The sequence below is a fragment of the Polypterus senegalus genome, chromosome 1 (assembly GCF_016835505.1).
Source record: "Polypterus senegalus isolate Bchr_013 chromosome 1, ASM1683550v1, whole genome shotgun sequence".
NCBI classification, from domain to species: Eukaryota; Metazoa; Chordata; class Cladistia; order Polypteriformes; family Polypteridae; genus Polypterus; species Polypterus senegalus.
Genome location: NC_053154.1, coordinates 19,970,205 through 19,993,940, shown reverse-complemented (window position 1 = coordinate 19,993,940; position 23,736 = coordinate 19,970,205). Strand labels below are relative to the sequence as shown.

The following is a 23,736-nucleotide window of genomic DNA, read 5'->3' as shown; positions in this document are numbered from 1 at the left end:
TTAGAGGAACAACAAAAGTAGGAGAGACATATAAGAAAGTACAGAAAAGTAGGTTGAAGTAGGATGGATGTGTGTTGAGGACAGACAAGGAATATGTGGACCAAAACATGACGAGAATGAAAGTACAGGAGAAAGAGAAAGTGTGGGAGCCCAAAACAGAGGTGGATGGATAAAGGAAAAGAAATCTGAAGGAAAATGGCTTGACTGGCGAGGATGTGCAGCACTGAGCTTTATGGAGAAAGTTCAGCAAGAACATTGACCCCACATAGAAGTGTGAAAGATGCAGGGGAAGAAGAAGAAGAAAATGCAGAAGAAGAAGATGCAGAAGAAAAAGAAGAAGATGATGATTTACTGTCATCCCATTGCTTTCTACATCTCCTTGTGTTTTAGCTTTGTCATAATATAAATAATTCACTGAACACCAAAAACTGGCACAGTGAGATAAGGTATGAGTACATAAACTGTGAACTTAATTAGTTTTTCTTTTTGCTGATATATATATATATATATATATATATATATATATATATATATATATATAATTTGGACAGGACAGAATAGTGGAGAAGAGGTTTGAGGTGCTGTTTCACAGCTCCAGACTTCAGTGATGGATTTGCTATGCCACAGCAATACTCTCCACCTCACCCTGACATTGTATGGAACAAAATGAATGAATGAATGAAAATAAGGCATGACTTGTGATAATATTAGTAACTTCTAATTTACTGTAGTAAAGTGGACTCAAACTGTGTAACAAATAGCTGTACTGACGTTAAAAAGGAGGATGTGTTCAAAACAACATGCATACTCACAAGCAGCTCTCCATACGATGACAGCAGTCCAGCCCCATATGCTTTCAGGACTCCACCTTGCTTACACAGGCCAAACTCCACAGTAAACCAGTAAAGCTGGAAATCAAAATGTATCAATGACATTGCAGAATTATGCATTGGTCACATTTCTAAACACTGCATACTAATGTGTAAATTATCAATGGCTAGCTTTCTGGGAACCTATAACCGCAGTTACATTCTGTTACTTACAGTCGACAGTTTTTCAATTTCTTCATCTGTGGCACCCAAAGAAGCAAGACCTATGTTCTATAACAGAAACAGCAGAAAAACCTCACATATTAGATTTTTTAACATAACATTTGAATGCGTGATCAGCCAAGCAGCTCGATCAATGGCTCATGCACGTTTTTGCGGGCACCTGATCCTGGAGTCTGCACGCTCTAAATTTTTCCATTGATTAAAATCTCCTAATGCTATAAACCACTCTTATCACACCCTCACACATTCAGTGAAGTTAAACACCACGGTTAAAGAAAAATGATTCAGAAAACATAAGGTTAAAGGATTTAAAATGTAGTGTGAAAATACTGTGGTGGATGGCTGGGGTCCAGGAAGTGCTGCCGGATGATTGCCAGGGAAAACCTGGAGCACTTCTGGGTGCAGTATAAAAAAGGCTGCCTCACTGGTTCAAGGAGCCAGAGTCGGGAGGTGGAGGATAACAGCAACAACATTTATTTCTATAGCACATTTTCATACAAATAATGTAGCTCCAAGTGCTTTACATGATGATAAAAAGACAAAGTAAGAATTAGAATAAGACTGCACTAATTAACATAGAATAAGAGTAAGGTCCGATGGCCAGGGAGGAGAGAAAAAACAAACAAAAAAAAAAAAAACTCCTGACGGCTGGAGAGAAAAAAATAAAATCTGCAGGGGGTCCAGACCATGAGACCGCCCAGCCCCCTCTGGGCATTCTACCTAACATAAATGATCAGTCGTCTTTGTATTCAGGGTTCTCATGGAAGGACTAGATGATGATGGTCATGTAGACTTCTGGCTTTTAATCCATCAATGTAGGAACATCACGGTGCTTTGATTAGGTGGTGCTGGTGCAGGGCGCCACCACAGAAAACCGGGAAAAGAAACAGAAGAGAGAGTAGGGGTCGCTTGCTGGGAGCAGAGTGGAAGCAGCAGAGAAGAAGGAAGGAAGAAAAGAAGGCTGTGTTTTGTTGTGCAAGGAAAATGAAAATAAAGAGTGTGCTTTTGGACTTGTGTCTTGGGGGCTGTATTCCCCAATATTCCACAATGCATTATAAAAAACAATAAATGTGAAAATGACCGAAAGTAACCAACTTTAACACCCCAAATGTAGTACAACAAAGCCAAATAACAATACCTGTGAGAACTGCGCAAAGGTTTTGTCAGCAAGAATTGGAACATGTCCCAGTAGTTCATGGACACAATCCCTGTAGAAATCAAAAAGAAGTAGAGTTTTATTTAACTGTTGTGTAATTAGATATTGTATAGGTAACATGGCATGTGATATCTTAGCTGTGAGGACTATTAAAAGATTTTCCGGTAGAAATACCACATCCATAAACAGTGGAATGACTATAACTATTCAGGGAACTAGAGAGGACTATACTTCCTTAGAAGGCTGGCATCTTTCAACATCTGCAATAAGATGCTGCAGATGTTCCATCAGACGGTTGTGGTGAGCGCCCTCTTCTATGCGGTGGTGTGCTGGGGTGTATTGTGTTGAGTCTGAGGGGCTAGGGTGCTCTCTCTGTGTTGTGTTGAGTCTGAGTGCATGTAAAGTTGAGTCTGTGATGGTTATCAAAAGGTCACCCCACAAAACTTTGCCTCCCTAGGCGACCACCTAGTTCACCTGGATGGTAGAGCCCTCCCTGATTATAACTAAAACTAAATGCATTACTCAGACATTCAAATGAAAAGTAAATGTGTTCCTAGTTACTACCCTGGAAGGTAAATTACATTATCCTGGATAACTAAGCAACAGAAATGGCTCAGTTCCTAAGATTCTAATGATGAGTCATTCTGACTCTACGGTAGAATGTTCTTGACTCCAAGCAGGGGAACAAACATCTATCAGTATGTTCCATCTGTGGACACAAAAAGGTGGATCTGCTCTATTCAAATGTTGATGCCTTTAAATATAAAACTGGGCAGATCTGACCTCATCTTACGGCCACCTACAAGCCTGATATCAAATAGCAGCTGAATTCTTATTGTCCAAGCTAGTAGATCCTATGTGTTGTCACACACTTATGCTTGGGAGACAACTTCAGGGCTTGTCGACCTGTAATGCCATTCTGTGCCAAGGGTTGGCACTGTCATCTAATTCTTCTGCCTGCAGTCTACCTGTCTACCAGTGGGCTGCTGAGTGATGTCACTTCCAGTTCCCATGTAGCTGGACCCACATCTTCTGTCTCACACACATCATAACCAGGGCTACCATAATCGTGGAGTCAGTCTAGCTCAAGACTCACGTCTGGAAAGATGTCATTGTGATTTTTTTCAGTGAATTGTTTTGTTATTTTGTTTGTCAATTATATGAGGCTCACTGAACCTTTATGACCATCTTATCCTTTTGTTACAGTGTATTTGGGAGGGTTATTGATCATTATAATATTTAAATTATTCATTAATTTCTGTAAATTTTTCATATCCCTTTGTTGATAAATAAAGTATTCCCTACTCTAGTCTAATCTAATGTAGCATTAATGGATGCCACTGCCCTCACCTGAATAGGTTCCAGCAAAGAAGCTTTACATGGGAACCCCAACTCAAAATCTAGTAATCAGGCCACTGTATGTCTTTTAAAGTAAACTGGGGTTTAAATTTCTAAAGACACCAGGAGAAGAAGATCTAAAGGGATGACCCAAGGAGTTCCAGAAGATTTTCCTGATTCTGGAAATAGTTCCAGGGAACAACCCTTAAACAGTCAGGCTCTTTCTGATCTTTAATACTTGAAGTTTGGAGTGTATGGTGGCAGCCCTCACATGATAGTGACAGAGTGACCAGAGTGGTTGGAGAAGGTAGGAAGGAGTGGTTTATTGTGTTTCAAGATGTGGGGAAGTGGGCAAGCCATCCCACACAGCAGAAAGAGTCAACTGCTTAAAGGTAGATAGGTATGGTGGACCTTACAACTTCTTTATTGTTATTATAACATTTGTTGTTAAACCTCTTGTGATACTTTCCCTTTTGATTGTTGATTTTTTAATTTAATAATTTACCTTTTTCTGTTTAAATCTGCTTCAGTTTTATCATTCTGGGTTTAGTGTCTGCTCAAGACCACTGCATAAGGTCAAGTTATCATCGTTGACACATGTATAAAAACTATTGCACCATTATTTTTGATTTGTGTGTCTGAACAAAGATTAAAAAAATTAGGCACTTACGGCTCAGGAGAATGCATTGGAGATGAAGCATGTCGAATGTATTGCGTACACTGAAAAACTCGAAAAGCGAGGCTGGCTAGAAAGTCCCTTGCCGAGAGCAGACCCGCTACAGGACGCAGCTGAAAGCCACTCCTTTCTGAAAAAATAGAAAAACAGACATTAAGATTCAACCTTTTAATTATTATATTACATTTCCATAAATTAGTTCTTCTGCATATGTCATAGTTACTTTCAAAATGGTTAGGTCACCCAGGTCTCAGTATGCCACCAGCTGAGTAGAAATAAATGTATACATGCAATCACAAGAGCACATACCTCCTTCTACCACTCTGAACTCTTTATGCAGTGCCTTCAGAAAGTGTTCAGACCCCTTCACTTTTTTCACATTTTGTTATGTTGCAGCCTTGTGCTAAAATCATTCCATCTTATTGGTCCTCACATGAAGCTACACTCAATAGACCAGAATATCAAAGCAAAAACAGGTGTTTAGACCCTTTCCTATGATATTCAAAATTTGGCTCAGGTGCACCCCCTTCTATTGATGATCATTGAGATGTTTCTACACCTTGTTTGGAGTCCACTTTTGGTCAATTCGATTGATTGGACTGATTAGGAAAGACACAGACCAGTCTATAAAAGGTCTAAAAATCAGGTCATGAGGTCGAAGGAATTGTCTGTAGAGTTTAGAAATAGCACTGTGTCAAGGTACTGTTTTGGTACAGTTACAAAAGAATTCTGCAGCATTGAAAATCCCCAGGAGCAGAGTGGCCGGTACCCACAATACATAATATATATATTTATTATTATACAATAAACAATAAACAATACTCTCTCTCTTAACAAAACCCTCCTCCTCGTCCAGACACTTGCTCCTCTACCTCCCAGCTCAGCTCAGTGTCTGGACTGAGGCACCGTCCTTTTATAGCCCCTGACCCGGAGGTGTTTCTGTCCCAACAGTCCACAGTTCCTTATTCCTTCCGGGTCAGGGCAATCAGTCCTTTTTCTTCAACCCTTCATAGGGCACAAAAGAGCCCATAAGCCCCCCCCACAGCGACTCCTGGTGGCCCCCAAGGTATCCAGCAGGGCTGCGTATAAACACTACAAGGTCCATAAGGCCCTGCTGGACCTCGGGGCACGATCCTGCTGTCGGGAGAGCTCCTCCTGGCGGCCTGGGTGCGGACCGGCATGGGAAGCCGGCAGTCCTCCACAATATATATATATATATATATATATATATATATATATATATATATATAAATATAAAATATAAATACTAGCAAAATACCCGCACTTCTCAGCGGTGAAGTACTGCTTTTAAATTTTTATTAAGAAGAAAAGTAAACCTTTTTAAACTGAGGGAAAATATACCAATAATTATTTGTTAAGGATCTCTTTGTATGCCACGTTGTCAGTTCAGCACTCCGGTTGTAATATGACCAAGCTGCGCACTGAGCTTACTCTTGAGCATGCAACGTACAGTTGGCCATGTGAACAGTAATCTTGCCTCAAATCAATGGCAACCTTTTGTAGGGTCTGTCCCTGAGACTTAATAATTGTCATCGTGAAGCAGAGCCTTACTGAAAATTGAAGGCATTTGAATTGATATGGGAGATCAGAGGGTATAACGGGGATGCGAGGAATAAAAACTCTCTCCCCTGAGCAACTGTCAGTAAAAATAGTTGCCTCAATTAGGTTCTTTTGCAGACACGTGACCTGAAGTCTCGTGCCGTTACAAAGTTTTGGTGGCTATAAGTTTTTCACATTATTGGTGTCCCAACCTTTAAAATTTGATTATGCTCAGGAGTGCCTGGAGGATTCAGAGTGTGGAGAAACTGTAGTCTAGTCTCAGCTCAGAGCGAAATGAGATAAATGGGAGGGGAGATGATGACGTGACTCTCCCACTCACCTTAACTGTCAATCCCCCACAAACACAGTCTATCGGAATTTGCATAAGCACAGCCCTTTACCTGCAAGTGATCAAAACTCTCTTTTATATCCTGCGTCCTCTCATTAAACTTGTATCCCACATTACCCGTGGGCATGTCAAACGCCAGCGGCAGCCTGTCTATGAACTTAATTTAAAGTTTAGGTTTACACCGTGCTTTCTTTCCGAAGTAGCAGCACTCATATATATGGTAGTACATGTCACTCGCTCGCTTCTTATTGTTTCGCTGCCTTCTCAATTATATAATGCATGTTTTCTTCAGCGCTTTTTAGAGGTCTTCCTGGTTTTCTACGCACTGCGTTGACAGTCAGTTCACGTGATTACGTGGGAGGTATGATGATGTCACACGAAACTCCGCCCCCCATGGCTTTTGAGCTCAACTCCATTACAGTAAATGGAGAAAAATACCTTCCAGTTATGACCATTACACGTAGAATTTCGAAATGAAACCTGCCCAACTTTTGTAAGTAAGCTGTAAGGAATGAGTCTGCCAAATTTCAGCCTTCTACCTACACGGGAACTTGGAGAATTAATGATGAGTCAGTGAGTCAGTCAGTGAGGGCTTTGCCTTTTATTAGTATACTGTATATATATATATATATACTAGAAAATACCAGCCATGGCGGAGAAGTAGTGTGTTAAAGAAGCAATGAAAAAGAAAAGGAAACATTATTAAAATAACGTAACATGATTGTCAATGTAATTGTTTTGTCACTGTTGTGAGTGATGAGTGTTGTTGTCATATATATATATATATATTTTTACACACACACACATAAACATATATATATATACATATCTATACATATACACATATATACATACATATATATATATCTACATATATACACATACATATACACACACACATACATACATACACACACATATATACACACAAATATATATATTTACACATACATATACACACACACATATATAAACATATATACATATACATACATATCTACATATATACACACACAGCTATTTCAGATCAGTGCAATACGCTGCTTGTTAAAACGGATAACTCCGCTCTTACGTGCAAGTCTGCGTGGATATTATGAACTATCGATTTGTTCAAGTTCTATTTAAATTTTAAATAGAAGGAATTTTTATTTAGTCGACAGAAATATCTTTGGTAGGAATGGTAAAAACAGACAGGAATATTATTCGTGAATAAATCAACTCAAACCTTAAACAACTTATAATATTTTGCTCTCCATAAAAATATATCCTGTCTAAATTATACAAGTTAGAAATAAAGTAAACGTTAAAAGAACAAACATTCAAATTTCTTTACTCTTATGTAATTTTATATAAAAAATAAACTTAGATTTTAAATATCCCAAAAGATTTTGCTCTCCATAAAAATATATCCTGTCAAAATTATACAAATTCAAATATGAACATGCTGCATAACAAAACCTAGAAATATAAATAAAATGTGTTCCTTTCAGCAATAACAAATCAAATCATTCAGTTGTCTTTGCTCATATGTCATTTTAGAGCTGGACGCCTGGCATCTTTTTTTGGCCACAGGTTCGTTTCTGTTTGGTGTGAGGTTCTGTGTTGTGGAGATTCTCAGGATGGATTGCAGGTGCTCATCAGTGAGGCGACTCCTGTGTGCTGTTTTGTTAGTCTTTATCACTGAGAAGAGCTTCTCACACAGATATGTGCTACCAAACATGCACAAGGTTCGAGCCGCATGTAGACGGACTTTTTGTTCTTCAAAGTCACCAAAGCGCCGTGCAAACTCAGTGCGCTCAGTTTATCAGCAAAGTGCGATTTGGGAACACCGTAGTGACGACTTGGTTTAACATTACTTGGCAACAGGGAAAGTGGGGCAATTGCACTGGTGCATTTGTGTCTCCCATAAAAGCAGCTTCACTTGAAATCACTTTGTGATTGTGCACGGGTAAAACGTCCGCTGAAGTGTCAGATTCTTATTTACTTATTCTGCTTTCTGTATCTTCTGCATTGCATTCAGGTTACCCTGATGTTTTGTCTCATAGTGCCGCCTTAGATTAAATTCTGTAATTACAGCCACATTAGCTCCACAAATGAGACACACGGGTTCAGTAAACATATACTCAGCCTCCCATCGGTTTTAAAGGCTCTATTTTCAGAATCAACTTTTCTCTTCAGCATCGTGTGAGCTAGCTTCGCAATAACTTGCAGCATCATAAGCTAGACTTGATTAACGCGTAAGTGTTGGCAAGGCAGCTGAAGCGCTGCATTATGGGATCTGTAGTTTATTGTGTTACCAGCGCTTCATATACCCGGCTTTAATAACAATAATACAGTATATAAAATGATCTCGGGCCGGATATAATTACACGCCGGGCGGATGTGGCCCGCCCCTTGAGTTTGACACATATGGACTAAATAGAACTTGAAAAGATATATTTTTCAAATGTGATCGCAATTCAGATAGAGTTGACGCAAGCACTACAGCCTGCATGCCTCAATAAGTCATCCTCCCTCGCTCTTACTTTTTACCGCTCATCTAATGAATACACTGAGTATGGCTTTACCAAAACAATCATTGATGGCGAATAAAGTATCCATTATTCGAGTATGTAGATCGGGATTATATATATATATATATATATATATACCCGCGTATCGCAGCGAGAAGTAGTGTGTTAAAAAGCTAGAAAAGAAAAGGGAACATTTTAAAAATAACGTAACATGACTGTCAATATACAGTATTTGTTTTGTGAGTGTTACTGAGTGTTGCTGTCATCAAGGATTTGATTATCATTATTTCTTTCAATCAGGTTCGTATTTGTAGGATGTGTTGTGTTCAAGTTACATTCCGTGTTTGTCAATCGCTGTAAAGATGACAGGTTTCATTCATCGATTCGTTTCTTACTGCATCAATAAACAGCTCGTCTTCTTCTTTATCTGAGACCTGACACACTGCATGCACGGGTTTTTTACACTGTCTTCCTTTAGCGGACATTGACTTTTTCCACGTGTGCTTTGTTTCCGCAGTAGCTGGATTTATGAATATGCTTATCAGACGCTTCATATTTTTGCTGCCTTTTCAATTGTGTAATTCGGTTTTGTTCAGCCTCTTTGGAACTGTTGCTTTTATCTGTGCACTGCGCCAGTTCACGTGAGCCACTTGGTGTACATGCATCGAAGGTTCCCAGCTGTGCTGGTGCCATCTCGTGCTATGTCCATGGCTGTATTTAATGTTACCTTAGTCCTGGCACTTAAAACTTTCTCTCGCAGTTTCGCTGAGTTTGTGTCAAACACCACCCTGACCATCTCATCTTCCTCTCCATAAGCACAGTCCTTCACCCGTGAATATTTAGTGGCAGTTTGCTATTGGATTGCCGCTGATGGACGGCCTTATATGGGCAGGCACTAAATTACAAACGCCAGCGCAGCCTGTCTATGAACTTAATTTAAAGTGTAGGTTTACATCGTGCTTTGTTTCAAGTAGCAGAACTCATGAATATGGTTGTATATGTCACTCGCCGCTTCTTATTGTTTCGCTGCCTTCTCAATTATATAATGCATGTTTTCTTCAGCGCTTTTTTGAGGTCTTCCTGGTTTTCTATGTACTGCGTGATTACGGGGGAGGCGTGATGATGTCACACGAAACTCCGCCCCACGGCGTTGAAGCTCATCTCCATTACAGTAAATGGAGAAAAACTGCTTCCAGTTATGACCATTACGCGTAGAATTTCGATATAAAACCTGCCCAACTTTTGTAAGGAAGCTGTAAGGAATGAACCTGCCAAATTTCAGCCTTCCACCCACACGGGAAGTTGGAGAATTAGTGATGAGTGAGTGAGTGAGTGAGTGAGTGAGTGAGTGAGTGAGTGAGGGCTTTGCCTTTTATTAGTATAGATATATATATATATTTAAAATCCAATGTCTGTATGTCTGTCCACTTTTCACGAGAGAACTACTTAGCAGATTTATTTGGGTTTTTTTTCTATAATTTGCTTGAACATTCCAGTTGATTTTGCAACTTTTCTCATCCAGCTAATTTACATCGTTCCATTGCGGTACCGATTTATTTGCGTGAATCCGAGATAGAGGCTGCGGGCCGAGGGAAGGGGGTGAGGGCCCTCCTCATTTATGCACCAGCCTCTGTTCGAGTAGGTCTACCTCTTGCCACGTGTTGGAGCGCACCTTACCACCTTAGCTAGCAATAGCTGTTTGTTCAACAGACATTATCATCTACAGATTGTGAAGGAGTAACGATTGATGTTTTTGAGAGAGAAATCAGAGCTACATGTGTTTTAGAGGGTAGCTGTTGATTGGCAGAGATATCACGGCCACGTGCTTTTCTCCCTATGCAGGGGAGGCTCCCCCATCAGCAGAACATGTTCAGATACAGTGGTAACGTTTGATGTTGGAGTGTACCAACCTTCTGCTTGGCCAGAATTACATTTTTTTTATTAATTTTTAAAAATTTGTCCTGCTTCACTACTACATGGGCAGGGCAGTGGGGGACAGCTAGTATTATATATATCGCGATGTATAAAATCTAAACTTGCCGTATAGCCATGTACATTCTCACGCTAGATCAAACCTTAGTGTACGCAAGTTTTTGGCTCAGTTTTGCAAACTGGCAGCACTCAGCGTCAAAGCAGTACTACTGTTCCTGTGTGATTTCCCTTTATTTATTTGGTTCACATCCCTGACAGGGCTTTATCAAATGCATTGAAATTAACCGCATATTGTTTTATTTATTTAAGACATCTGATTGTAATCAATCTTTAACCATATAATGATGCATGGAATGGCCAAACTATTCCAAAAACTATATCTGTTTTAGTGTTGTTTCTCTCAGAGCACCACTCAGAGTATTTTAACCCATTGTGTCCGAGTGTGGAATCACAGCTCTACAGCAGCTGATTGGAAAGTTCTATGGCAGATTGCGTCAAGAGCGGAGAGAATTATTGAAGTAGAGCTTCTAGCACACGCTGCCTCAGACATGCACGCAATCTATTTGAACTTTTCCCATTCAGCAAACGCTTCAGAGCCTTTCCTGCACAAAGCTATAAACGCACTCAATCGGTCCATAAAATGCTCCCGGTAGAACTGTTTATACTTTTAAGTACAATCGCCTCAGTGTAAACTTGCATTACAGTTGTAATATTGCACAAACTGAGCCACTTATGCTTTCATAGTGTATATTTTTCATTTATTTATCGTATTATTATTATTATTATTATTATTATTAGTGTTGTTGTTGTTATTTTACAGTTTTATAGGAAAATAAGTTTATGGAGGATTTGCATATTGAATGTCATTGTACCATAAGGAATTCAATTCAATTCAATTCAATATAAGAGACTGCGTATTTGCAGATGATAACGACTGGCTTCTAAATCGATTTAGATTCCCTGGCGCTGTCTTCATGGAGCTCTTGATATCATTTGAAAGATGAAATGCATTAAAGTATTTATATATTACATTATACAGATACATTTTTAATTCATTCAAATAATGCCCCGGCCGAGACGCCCAGGAGGACGTGAGGAGGGCTTGTCCGTCCTGGTTCTGTTGGGAGCCACGGGTCGAGGACATGGAAGCCCTACCCTGTAGGGGCCCATGGTCACCGCCAGGCGGCGCCCCGATGCCAGTTTATCCCGTGTGGTCCTCGGCCGGGGCTGGAGCCTGGCCGGGACGCCTTGGAGGACCAGAGGAGGGCCTGTGCCTCCTCCAGACCGAGTGGGGGCGTCCGTCCTGGTTATGCAGGGGGCCTCGGGTAGGGGGGTTTGAAGCCCAGCCCTGTAGGGACCCGTGGCCCCCGGCAGGCGGCGCCCAGTGCCTGTTTATCCCGGGAGCCCGGCACTTCCGCCACACACACAGGGGTGTGGCCACCGTTAAGTGCCGGGAAGCAGCTGGAGCCCAGCCGGCTTCCCATAAAAGGGGCCGCCTCCCTCCAGTCAGTGGTGGAAGTCGGGAGGCAGAAGGACGGAGCTTGAGAGAGGACAGGAGGCGGCCAGGAAGCAAGGCACAGAAACTGTGGGCCCTGGACGTTGGGGGATTCAGTGCCAGCAGCACTGGGGTTCGTGAGTGCACGTGACTTTTATATTATACATATTGTAAATAAACAGTGTGTGGGTGCAAAATATGTTGTCTGTCTGTCTGTGCCGGGGCCATTCACAACTGTTATTAATTAAACGTGTGGATATGGTGGACAGCGGTAGCGATGAGCTGGCACCCCGTTCAGGGATTGTTAATGCCTCACGCTGTATGCTTGCTGGGACTGGCATGACCCTGAATGAATAGATGGATGGAATAATTGAACATGTACTATGAAGATATTACCATATATCATAAAAGTTTTGAAGAATCCATGTTCTAAGTTTACAGATGGCTTGACTTTTATTAAGGAGCGGATTGTGTGGCGATTGGTTACTTGGAGAAAGAAAAGGAAGGACAGAAATTGGGTGTTAGTACATTTGAAACAGACAGTACTGCTGTAATAAATTATTTCATCGAGGGTCACACACAACGCAGCAAGCATCTTGCGGGAGGCAGGAACAATCTCTGAAAGGAGCACCTGCTCATCACTATCACTACGCCATCACGTTCCCATGTTTAATAACATGCTTTAATTCCTATCATCATGAAAATGACATCAAGCATACATCTTAGTATTTAAAGTGTTCAGAGAGCTGTAATATCATTTAATGTATTCTGTGTCCTGTCAGCGTAAGAGAAAGCCCGTTTAAGAAGCACGTAGTGATTCACACAAATAGTGTACATAGACGAACACACAGAATATGAAGCATTTAACATGCTACTTTAGTTATAATGGGATTTGAGAAATTAGTAAACTAAATATGGATTTTAAGGTGAAGTTTATGACGTTCTGCTTTAATGACAAAATAAAGTATGTGGGCGGCACGGTGGCATGGTGGATAGCTTCCTGGGTCCTCCCTGTGTGGAGCTTGAATGTTCTCCCCATGTCTGCGTGGGTTTCCTCTGGGTACTCCAGTTTCCTCCCACCGTCCAAAGACATGCAGGTTAGGTGCATTGGCGATTCTAAATTGTCCCTAGTGTGTGCTTGGGGAGTGTGTGTGTGTGTTTGCCCGCCCTGCCATGGGTTTGTTTCCTGCCTTGCGCCCTGTGTTGCCTTGACTGGCTCCAGCAGACCCCATGACCCTGTAGTTAGGATACAGTGGGTTGGATAATGGATGGATAAACTATGGGATTAAAGTGGAAATTTCAAGATTAAAGTTGATATTTGCAGCTTTTTTTTTCTTTTCTCTGTACACTAATAAGCTTCCATATGACACTCAGACGGTGGATTATGACTCGTCTTTTCATGGCAACTTTGATATCTGACTACTTCTTTTTCATTTCGGGCACTGCGACTTTCTGAACTTGAGCTTTCGATCAGCTTCATTTTGTTGTTTATACAATTGTTTAATCCACTTGGCATTCGCTGAAATTCTTTTTTTTTCCTGTGCTTCTGCCATTGTCTTTTCACAGAACGCTGTACTTAAGGGAATATTTATTTTGTTTTGCATATCGAAAGAGGTGTAATTCTGGGAGGAGATGGGGTGAGGTGGCAGGCGCGAGCACAAGCATTACATTTCATGCTGACCAGGATTTATGTAGCGGAAGTGAATGGGAGTTGGCTTACGCACGGTTTTGTGCATCTGAATTTTTTTGTGCATACACACATTTTGACTTTAGTCCATACACCACGTTTTAGTGCAAATTCTATGCACGCCGTTATGCATGAGGTCCCAGGGCTTATTTTTGTCTTGCATCTGATGATATCTGGAATAGACTGTGGCTTTTGGCAAGCCTAGAAAGTGGGATCATAAACTTAATGAAAGGATGGCTGGTTTTATCATTCAATTGCATAAAGCTTAGACTCAAGTGCTGGGAGTTAAAAGCATTGCTTTAATTAAAATAAAAGATTTTAAAGTAACAAATGTAGAAATGAAGAGAGGGATTTGAGAAAATGAAGAATTTTTAAACATGCATTTCACCTTTGAGGAAGCGAGAAACTTCTTCCAGCTGGGGAATGGCATTTTCATTATAGCCACAATGCCTTTCCAGCAACTTGAAGGCTTCTAAATGTTCACTGCAGGCGTGTGTAGGGTACAGGCTTTTGAGAGTTGAAAACACTTCTCTCCTAGCAAAAAACAGAAATATACAAAGTCAGTTGTTTCTGAAGACATCACACAGGACATTTGACATCATTTTCAAACAATTTTTTTTTTTTGTTACTTTAATGAATGAAAGTTTAGCAATAACCTAACATTTTCATTCATACAAAAATAGATTTGTGGAAGATTAGAGGCCTCTTTTATAAAACTTTGCATGGATTTGAGCTGTCACACACACGCACATGGTGGGCAATCAATGGGCTTAAGTGAATGTTGTATGATGAGACAAGGGCTAACTGGGTACTCTAGTGCTCTTTCTCTTTCTCTTACAGATCCCCAGAAGCGAAGCCACTATAACTCCAAATCCTGTTCCTCCACAGATTCCACTTTCGGACATAATCTCAACCCTCCTCTGACATTACTTCCGGCAAGCTTAGAAGACATACCTCTTCCTCCCTTCTTCCTATAAAACCCCAGCTGCTTCAATTCTCAGTCAGTCTCGTATTGGACACAGTAAAGACTGACTACTCTTTTTATTTGCTAAACCTTTTATTCTTTTTTGAAGTAAACAGGGTGGATCCCCCAAATCTTTTAATGGCCCTTTTGTCTTTTTTCTTACAACAACATTTATTTATATAGCACATTTTCATACAAAAAATGTAGCTCAAAGTGCTTTACATAATGAAGAATAGAAAAATAAAAGACACAGTAAGAAAAATAAGTCAACATTAATTAACATAGAATAAGAGTAAGGTCCGATGGCCAGGGGGGACAGAAAAAACAACCAAAAAAAAAAAAAACTCCAGACGGCTGGAGAAAAAAATAAAATCTGCAGGGGTTCCAGACCATTAGACTGCCCAGTCCCCTACATACAGAGTGTAAAATTATGGACAAGCTAAAAAAAAATCTGTGGGTTTATAAAACCAGGTGTACACACATTTCTATGCATTTTGCTTTTTATAAATCACAATTACTTTGCAAATCTCCATACAGGAACACAAGTTAAACCCTGCCCTGAAACATCCAAATATGCAGTATGCTAATCAACTTCATATATAAAGTCATATGAAAACGTTTAGGAACTTCTCTCAGCCTGAATAATAATTGACTCTCCTTTCAACTAAAAAGATAACAGTGGTATGTCTTTCATTTCCTAGGAACATCTGAGCACTGCGGTGTTTTCCGAACAAAGATTTTTAGTGAAGCAGTATTTAGTTGTATGAAATTAAATCAAATGTGAAAAACTGGCTGTGCAATGTGGGTCCCCTTGTCATTTTGCTGATTTGAATGCCTGTCACTGCTCAATGCTGATTACTTGCAACATCAAATTGGTTGGATTAGCTCGTTAAGCCTTGAACTTCATAGACAGGAGTGTCCAATCATGAGAGAAGGTATTTAAGGTGGTCAATTGCAAGTTGTGCTTCCCTTTGACTATCCTCTGAAGAGTGACAGACAGCATGGGATCCTCAAAGCAACTCTCAAAAGATCTGAAAATAAAGATTGTTGAGTCTCCTGGTTTAGGGGAAGTCTACAAAAAGCCATCTCAGAGGTTTAAACTGTCAGTTTCAAGTGTAAGGAATGGAATCAGGAAATGGAAGGCCACAGGCACAGTTGCTGTTAAACCAACTCAGGTCTGGCAGGCCAAGAAAAATACAGGAGCGGCACATGAGCAGGATTGTGAAAATGGTGACAGACAACCCACAGATCACCTCCAAAGACCTGCAAGAACATCTCGCTGCAGATGGTGTATCTGTACATCGTTCTACAATTCAGTGCAATTTGCTCAAAGAACATCTGTATGGCAGGGTGAAGCCCTTTCTACACTCACGTCACAAACAGAGTCGCTTGTTGTATGCAAATGCTCATTTAGACAAGCCAGATTCATTTTGGAACAAAGTGCTTTGGACTGATGAGACAAAAATTAAGTTATTTAGTCAGAACAAAAATCGCTTTGCATGGCGGAAGAAGAACACCGCATCCCAAGAAAAACACCTGCTACCTCCTGTCAAATTTGGTGGAGGTTCCATCATGCTGTGGGGCTGTGTGGCTAGTTCAGGGACTGGGGCCCTTGTTAAAGTCGAGGGTTGGATGAATTCAACCCAATATCAACAAATTCTTCACGATAATGTTCAAGCATCAGTCAAAAAGTTGAAGTTACGCAGGGGTTGGATATTCCAACAAGACAATGACCCAAAACACAGTTCGAAATCTACAAAGGCATTCATGCAGAGGGAGAAGTACAATGTTCTGGAATGGCCATCACAGTCTCCTGACTTGAATATCATTGAAAATCTATGGGTTGATTTGAAGCAGGCTGTCCATGCTCGGCAGCCATCAAATTTAACTCAACTGGAGATATTTTGTAATGAAGAATGGTCACAAATACCTCCATTCAGAATCCAGACACTCATCAAAGGCTATAGGGAGGCTCAAAGGAGCAAAAGGAGGCTCAACTAAGTATTGATGTCATATCTCTGTTGGGTGCCCAAATTTATCCACCTGTCTAATTTTGTTGTGATGCATATTGCATATTTTCCGTTAATCCAATAAACTTAATGTCACTTCTGAAATACTACTGTATCCATAAGGCATGTCATATATTAAAAGGAAGTCGCTACTTTGAAAGCTCATCCAATGATAAACAAAGTTCCCAAAATTTTTCATATGACTTTATGTTAATCACAATGCTACAGAAATTCATTGGCTGGTAGAACAGCCTGTCCCTTGACACATTGAAACCCCACCATCTGTATTCAAGAATATCAGGCTGTGCTCTGCAATTGTGTGCACGAGATCACATGTGGCATTATAGCACCTCTCCTCTGCGTTCTGATGGTCAGGGAAAGGTGTAAGGCACCAGCACCATCTCCTTAGCAGGTAGCTATTATCACCTGGCACATGTAATGATGCTTTTTCTGTTACCATGAGTAGTACAGGCCACATGGTACAGTGAGGGTTCAGCCAGTTAAATTACCAGCAGGCCAAGCAGAGCACTATCACGTCTGTCAAAGCTACTTTGGCTCAAAATGAACGAATCACTGGGTCGGGGGAGTCTAAATGCATCCAAGGGGAGGCAGTAGTTTAGGAGGACTGTCTCCCACATAGTCTACAGCATGCCTTTGTGCCTCACTACAAGCAGTTATTCCTCTTTGAATTCCCTAAACCAGGGGTTCTCAAAGTCGGTCATGGGTCCCACTGCGGCTTCAGGTTTTCGTTTCAACCAGATTCATAATCAGTGACAACAACTGATAGCACACTGATCTCAATTAATTAGCTGGTATTTTTTCTCTTCTCTTATTCTACATTAAGAAAGCACAGAGGCATGATTTGTACATTTATAAGACACAAGCCATCCCCTGCGGCTTCACCCATGTATTAGTGAAACAGCTAATTCTGAAACTGGGAATAACTGTAGATGTGAGTGGTGTTTTGAGGCAATGGAACTGGATGTTCTTTGATCTGGAGGTATAAAAGCAGTTTTTCCCAGTTTCAAATAAAAACTAACAGCGTTAGATCCTTAGGGCGGTAGTATGTATCGTGATCGTGACTGAATAAAAGTAAAAAAAAAAACAAAAACAGTAACTTTCACAAGTACTATAAATGTACACGGTCTTTTACAGACACAAACCAAATGTATGTGTGTACTGTATAATATTAACAGTACGAGTAGCTCACTGCTAAAACCGTAAATACAGGAGGCAGCCGGGATCGACTCTTGATTACAAGTCAGCAAATCTTATTGCTACGCCACAGAAGCTGTTGTATCGTTCTTGAACCTTTTGTGAAAGTGTTGATTTGATCTTTGGACTTCAGGCTTCACACATTATATAGTTTATGCCAACATTTTGTCGTTTACTACTAAAATATGAAAAACGTTTCTGTTTTAACAATGTGTTTACACAGATTATTGCAGAGAACGGAACAGACATGAAATGCATGTGTTCCAAATAACGATCTATTATTTCCACTCTACAACTCCAGCACTTTACTCCCAGATAATCAAACGAGGCATGAGCTGGGAGAACTTTGTGCACGTTCTGCGGCAGTGGTGGAAAGAGAATAGCTGGCTGCTTGCTGCTTGTCTTTATTAGCACATTTACAGGACAAAAGACGCTGATAGAGAGGTGTAAACGGATTTAAGGTGGGCCGGAGCTATGAGTTTTTTCGTAGGCTCTGGTAATTCTAGTATTAAGCACATTAAGCATAGTCAGGAAACTGTATGCTATCTCCTATTTGCAAACATATCTAACAGTCCATGCTAACAGTGAGACTATTTCCTAACTGGCTTAATTAACTCTCTGTTTTACAGATATATCCGAGAAACTTACAAGGGGTAAAAGACTCTATGGCGTAGCAATGGATTGCACAAATTGTGCAAAGCACAAGGGCCTACGAGCTTGGGGAGGGCCCACTCTGGGCCGTATAGATTTTTAAATAAATTTAAATAACTTAAATCATTGCGTATTTGGCAGGCCTACAGTTTACACGAATTTACACTTGGGTACTTCGAAAGGCTCAGTGCCAAATCGGAGGCACAACACGTCTTAGTCCGCCTTACAGAGAAGTGCACATTCCCAAATTTGACCACCTTTGGTGTAGTAGTATCCTGTCAAGCAGTGCTGTCATTTCAATTTGTTACAAATTGAAATTCCTTCATTTTTTTAGCACAGAACAGTTTCTACAGTACTTTCTAGCTTACAAGTCAAGACAAGTTAGGGAGCATGCACTGGTGCAGTGATTTGCTGTACCAACTACACGAAAATTCAGCTCAGGATCCTGGTTGGCAACCCCCCAGGCAGACATGCGGTCCGGTCCCACCCTCCGGAAATGACCCTCTATCTGCTGCAGCCAGGTGTTATGTGGGTGACCCCTTGGCCTGGTCCAGCCACTTGGGTCCCCAACAATTAGGATCTTTCGAGCTGGATCACCCTCGGGGAAACGCACCACATGGCCATAGTGCCGTAACTCACGCTCCCTCACAATGCAGGTAATGTGCCTCATTTAGGACTCCATGAGCAACTGCTCATTCGACACAAAGTGAAACTAAAGGTACCCAAGGATTGTCCGGAGAGACACAGTACCAAAGGAGTCCAGTCTTCATCTCAAGTCACTGGATAGCGTCCATGTCTCGCAACCATATAGGAAGACAGGAAGCACCAGAACTCTAAAGACTTGGACCTTCGTCTTTCTCTACAGATATCAGGAGCGCCACACATCCTTTTCAAGCGACCTCATGACCCCCCCCCATGCTCTCCCAATCCGTCTACTGACTTCATAGGAAAAGTCACCAGAGACATGAATGTCACTGCCGTGGTAAGTAAACCTCTCAACAATGTTGATTCTCTCTCCACAGACAGACACACTGCTGATGGCCGTGCCTAAGAGGTCATTAATGATGGTGATTAAAAACGAGCAGAGCAGACAACCAGGCAAACAATGAATCATGAAAGGCTGCAACCACTTTAGCATTAGACCCACTAATTAGTAAATAATTGATTAATTAAACAATTAGAACACCTGGAAAATCAGAATGAAAATCAAGATGAAAATATTTTTATAAAGTAAAAAAAATACATTATTCCCATATAACTACATTATATATATATATATATATATTTACCACACTTAGTTTTCTAATTTCTATATTGTTCCCAAAACACTTAATATGGGCAATAACAGTTCACTTAATTCGCGCAGGAGTCCAATTAAAAGCAGAAGCTGATTGGAACAAAAACCAGTAGCCACAGTGGACCCACAGGACCCCCGAGAACCCCTGCTCTAGTTAGCCAAAAGGGGAGGTGAGTGGGTGTTTTGCCCACCCCTGGAGTCTACGAAATGTTGGACAGCTAAGTGCAAAGTCTTTCAAAAACTACTGTTTACTTCTGGTACTGAAATTACCAAAATGCTGGTACTATACCATTTTAAAAATTGGGCTTCTTTTCGGAACTTGTTTATTTGTATCGATATTTTGCACAACTTGAATGGTAACATCCACTTAGTCTTCATTTATCACACACGGTTCACATGACGCACAAGGAAAGTTACTAACCAAGTTCCAATTTCTTCTTCTGTGTATTCCACATAAGGTATTGGATCCCCACTGATAAAAAAAAAAACACAGATTAAGAAATTAACTGTTAAGTGTTTTGAGTATATAAAAATATTGAAATGCATTTTCCAATGTATTATTGGTCAAGGCTGAGTTATATTTGTTATATTTAACAAACACCCATACCCAATAGTTAATGCAGGGAAACTGAAAAATAAGATTACTAATTTTTCTGCTAACGCCACAGACTGTAATAGTCATATAGAACTTCTAATCTAAGATTGCCAGCTACCGTATGTAGGCAGCTGAAAGCCAAATTTACTAAAATAATTTTCGCTATTTCATTTTCTTTCTTTTCATTTCTTTGATCTACTGCAATATTCTTTCCATTTAGTATGTGGGATTTTTTTTTTTTTTATTTAGACTTTTGTAATTTTCTTTTTTATTTTGACTTTCGTAATATGGATTCCCCACTGTGAGACTACAGAGTGGTATAAATCCCCTAGTCTTTTAACATATACCGCCAATTAGAAAACCTGCTTTTTTGTTTTTTTGTGTCGGTAATTTTTTTTGGGCTCCATCTGCTGCATTCAGCATAAATATATGTAATGGGATGATTAGTTATGCCAATTAGATCATTGTGTTTTCAGACTACGCAAGCAGCATTTAAATGTACATACTCTCTGAATGTTACTGCTGAAAAATAAAAAAGAAAACCTATTTTCTATTATCACAACATAAATGACCATATTCAGATGTAATTTTTCATAATGAAATAGTAACATTAATAATACAATATAATATGTCACAAACTGCACAAGTTATACTTCTGATTCTGATTTAACATTTTTATTAAACTGAAAAATCTTCAAGCTTTCAATTGTTGAATTTTTTTTTATATTCTGCCTTTCCCTAATAGGCAGCATTACAAGCATGCACATCCTATTCCTTTATATGTATATATTTTTACATCTGGACCTCCAGTGGGATAAGTGACTAAGTCAGTGTCGCACAGCAAATCAGAGTCTGGGCCTGAAATGTACAGTGGATTCATAAAATATTCAGAAACCCCGTCACTCTCTGCACACTTTAAACTCTAAAAACTACTTCACGAAAATGAATGCAGACCATTTTCCGCAATATTCAGTGCTTCCTGATAGCACATGTCTGATTGGTCATGCAGACATTTTCAAACTTGTTTGTATTTGTTCATCATTAATTTTAAATGAGCAGTAAAACATTGGAAATTTGATCACTCTCCTCTGTTCTACAGGGTACAGAGTAGCAGAAAAGAAGGACACAAATAATATACATTATTGGGAATAGAAAACATCGGGACCCGGGCATTGGGGAGACATTGGAATTGTATAGTAGATGGTGTGGTCCTTGATGGAATGAGCCACGAATGGCTGCACCATCTTATGTTATATCTTGTATGTTCTAATGTTGCAGTGGGAGCCATTGATAAGTGATGAAGAGGTAGAGTGATCAGATGATGAAAAGGGTGCCGTTTACCACCTAGGGAGAGGGTGAAACATTAGGTGGTATGCTGGCTAACAAGGGTAACAGTTGACTCCTGCCATAATTGTATTTATGTGATCATAACAATTAGGAATCCTTACAGGATGAAATGCTAAATTCCACGCAGCCATAGAAAAGCTACCAGGTAAAGAGGTAAAGTGAGATAACACATTCTTCAATTTCAGTCTTTTTATTTTGTTACAGACAAGGAGGTGGAGGGTTGGCTCTAAGGCTAGGAGTCTGCACTGGCAATCGGAAGGTTGCCATTTCGAATCCCATAAATGCCAAAAGGGACTCTGCTCTTTTGGGCCCTTGAGCAAGGCCCTTAACCTGCAATTGTTGAGCGCTTTGAGTAGAGAGAAAAGCGCTATATAAATGAAAAGAATTATTATTCACTTTTGTCAGTTTTAGAATCCTTTAGATTTTCATTTTGACCCATTTGACTAATGGGTGTGGTCCCCAAGTTATGATGTATTACTGTCCTCATAACGAAGCAATCCAAATGAAATAAAGATGACAGTATTCCTGGTTAAATGTACAAACGAGTGAGGCATGGCACATGTGAACTAGCCGTCCCCTGTGGCTCCGCCCACATAGTAGTGAAACAGGACTGTGCGGAGCGCGCCGCTCGGCTCCCTACTCCTGACGTCACACTTCCCGCTTCCTCCTCCCCTCATCCCGCAGCCTCTGTCTCGGATTAGCACAAATATATCGCTCCTGCAAGCAAACTATGATTCTTAGCATGATGAGAGAAGTCACAAAATCAACCCGATCTACATCAATTACGTACTTCTCTCATTCACTAGCTAATCTGATGTAAGATACGCCTCAAGTCTGTTGCATTAGTGAGAAGGAATCCCCCTCAGCCCACTGTATGTCTCTCAGATTCGGACAAATAAATCAGTACTGTGAGCAAACTATGATACATAACGCAATGAGAGAAGTCACAAAATCAACCAGAATGTTCAAGCAAATGATAGAAAAGAACCCGATCTAAATCTGTTAAATCGTTCTCTCGTGAAAAGCGACAGACAAACAGATGTTGGGTTTTTTATATATGGAGATGAACTGGATGACCGTGAGACCATTGAAGGTTATTTCCAGCAAGATTGGGGAATCCTATCACACATTAGCTCACAGCGTGGCACAAATCGAATCATTTTTTGGCAATCAGGCCACCTCATTCCCCGGACCTTCTGTTTGGGAGCATTGAAAAAGTAAATTGTACGAGAACAAGCCCCGTACACTGGAACAATTACAGTGAAACATTGAGTAGGGCGTTGCTGCCATCACCCCTACAATGCTTGCAGATACCTGTACTAATATGGAGCGTCGTGATGATCTATGTTTACAAGAAGAAGGCGACTATTTCCAACACTGAATGCTATTGGCTCGTTTATATGTCTATCAAGGTATGCACAGTATTTATTTTGTTTCTATTGCTTTACTATTACGAGAGTAACACATCATAAACCAGGGGCCCACCCATTAGAATCTCCCTGTATAAAGTTTTGATTGGAATTCTGTATCTTTGGGTTCACTGGCCTATGGCCACCCTTGCCCATGACACTTACTGTTTGTAACTGAAAGCTATGTCAGCTATCTGTTTTCTACGCTGGCGATATACAGGATCCGTGAAGCCCTGTGTGGAAAAAAAATATATATATATATTTATTGTGCAGACATACATACATTCTCAAACCAGTTTTTTAGCATATGCTTGTAACACTAGGTGCAAAACACTACTAGCATGGCCAATTCACAAAATCAGGGAGGAAAACTGAAGGATCTTCAAGAAAACTATTTTCAGAGAAATGAAAAAGAGACAGCTTTCTGTTTGAGTGGGGTGGCGGTCATATTACATTAATCCCTCCTCGCTCGCGGGGGTTGCGTTCCAGAA

The 23,736-nt window shown here is 40.4% G+C and overlaps 1 protein-coding gene across 1 annotated transcript in view; it reads right to left on the bottom strand.

The window, feature by feature from the left end:
• th (tyrosine hydroxylase) overlaps nt 1–23,736 on the bottom strand; it is a 78,569-nt gene that overhangs the window by 20,659 nt on the left and 34,174 nt on the right. Inside the window, exons 5-11 of the mRNA XM_039744522.1 lie at nt 23,411–23,478; nt 20,316–20,366; nt 14,147–14,292; nt 4,217–4,352; nt 2,191–2,260; nt 1,044–1,100; nt 813–908 (exon numbers count right to left, since the gene is read on the bottom strand). Of these exons, the coding sequence (XP_039600456.1) occupies nt 813–908; nt 1,044–1,100; nt 2,191–2,260; nt 4,217–4,352; nt 14,147–14,292; nt 20,316–20,366; nt 23,411–23,478 (624 nt within the window). The remainder of the gene's footprint in view (nt 1–812; nt 909–1,043; nt 1,101–2,190; nt 2,261–4,216; nt 4,353–14,146; nt 14,293–20,315; nt 20,367–23,410; nt 23,479–23,736) is intronic.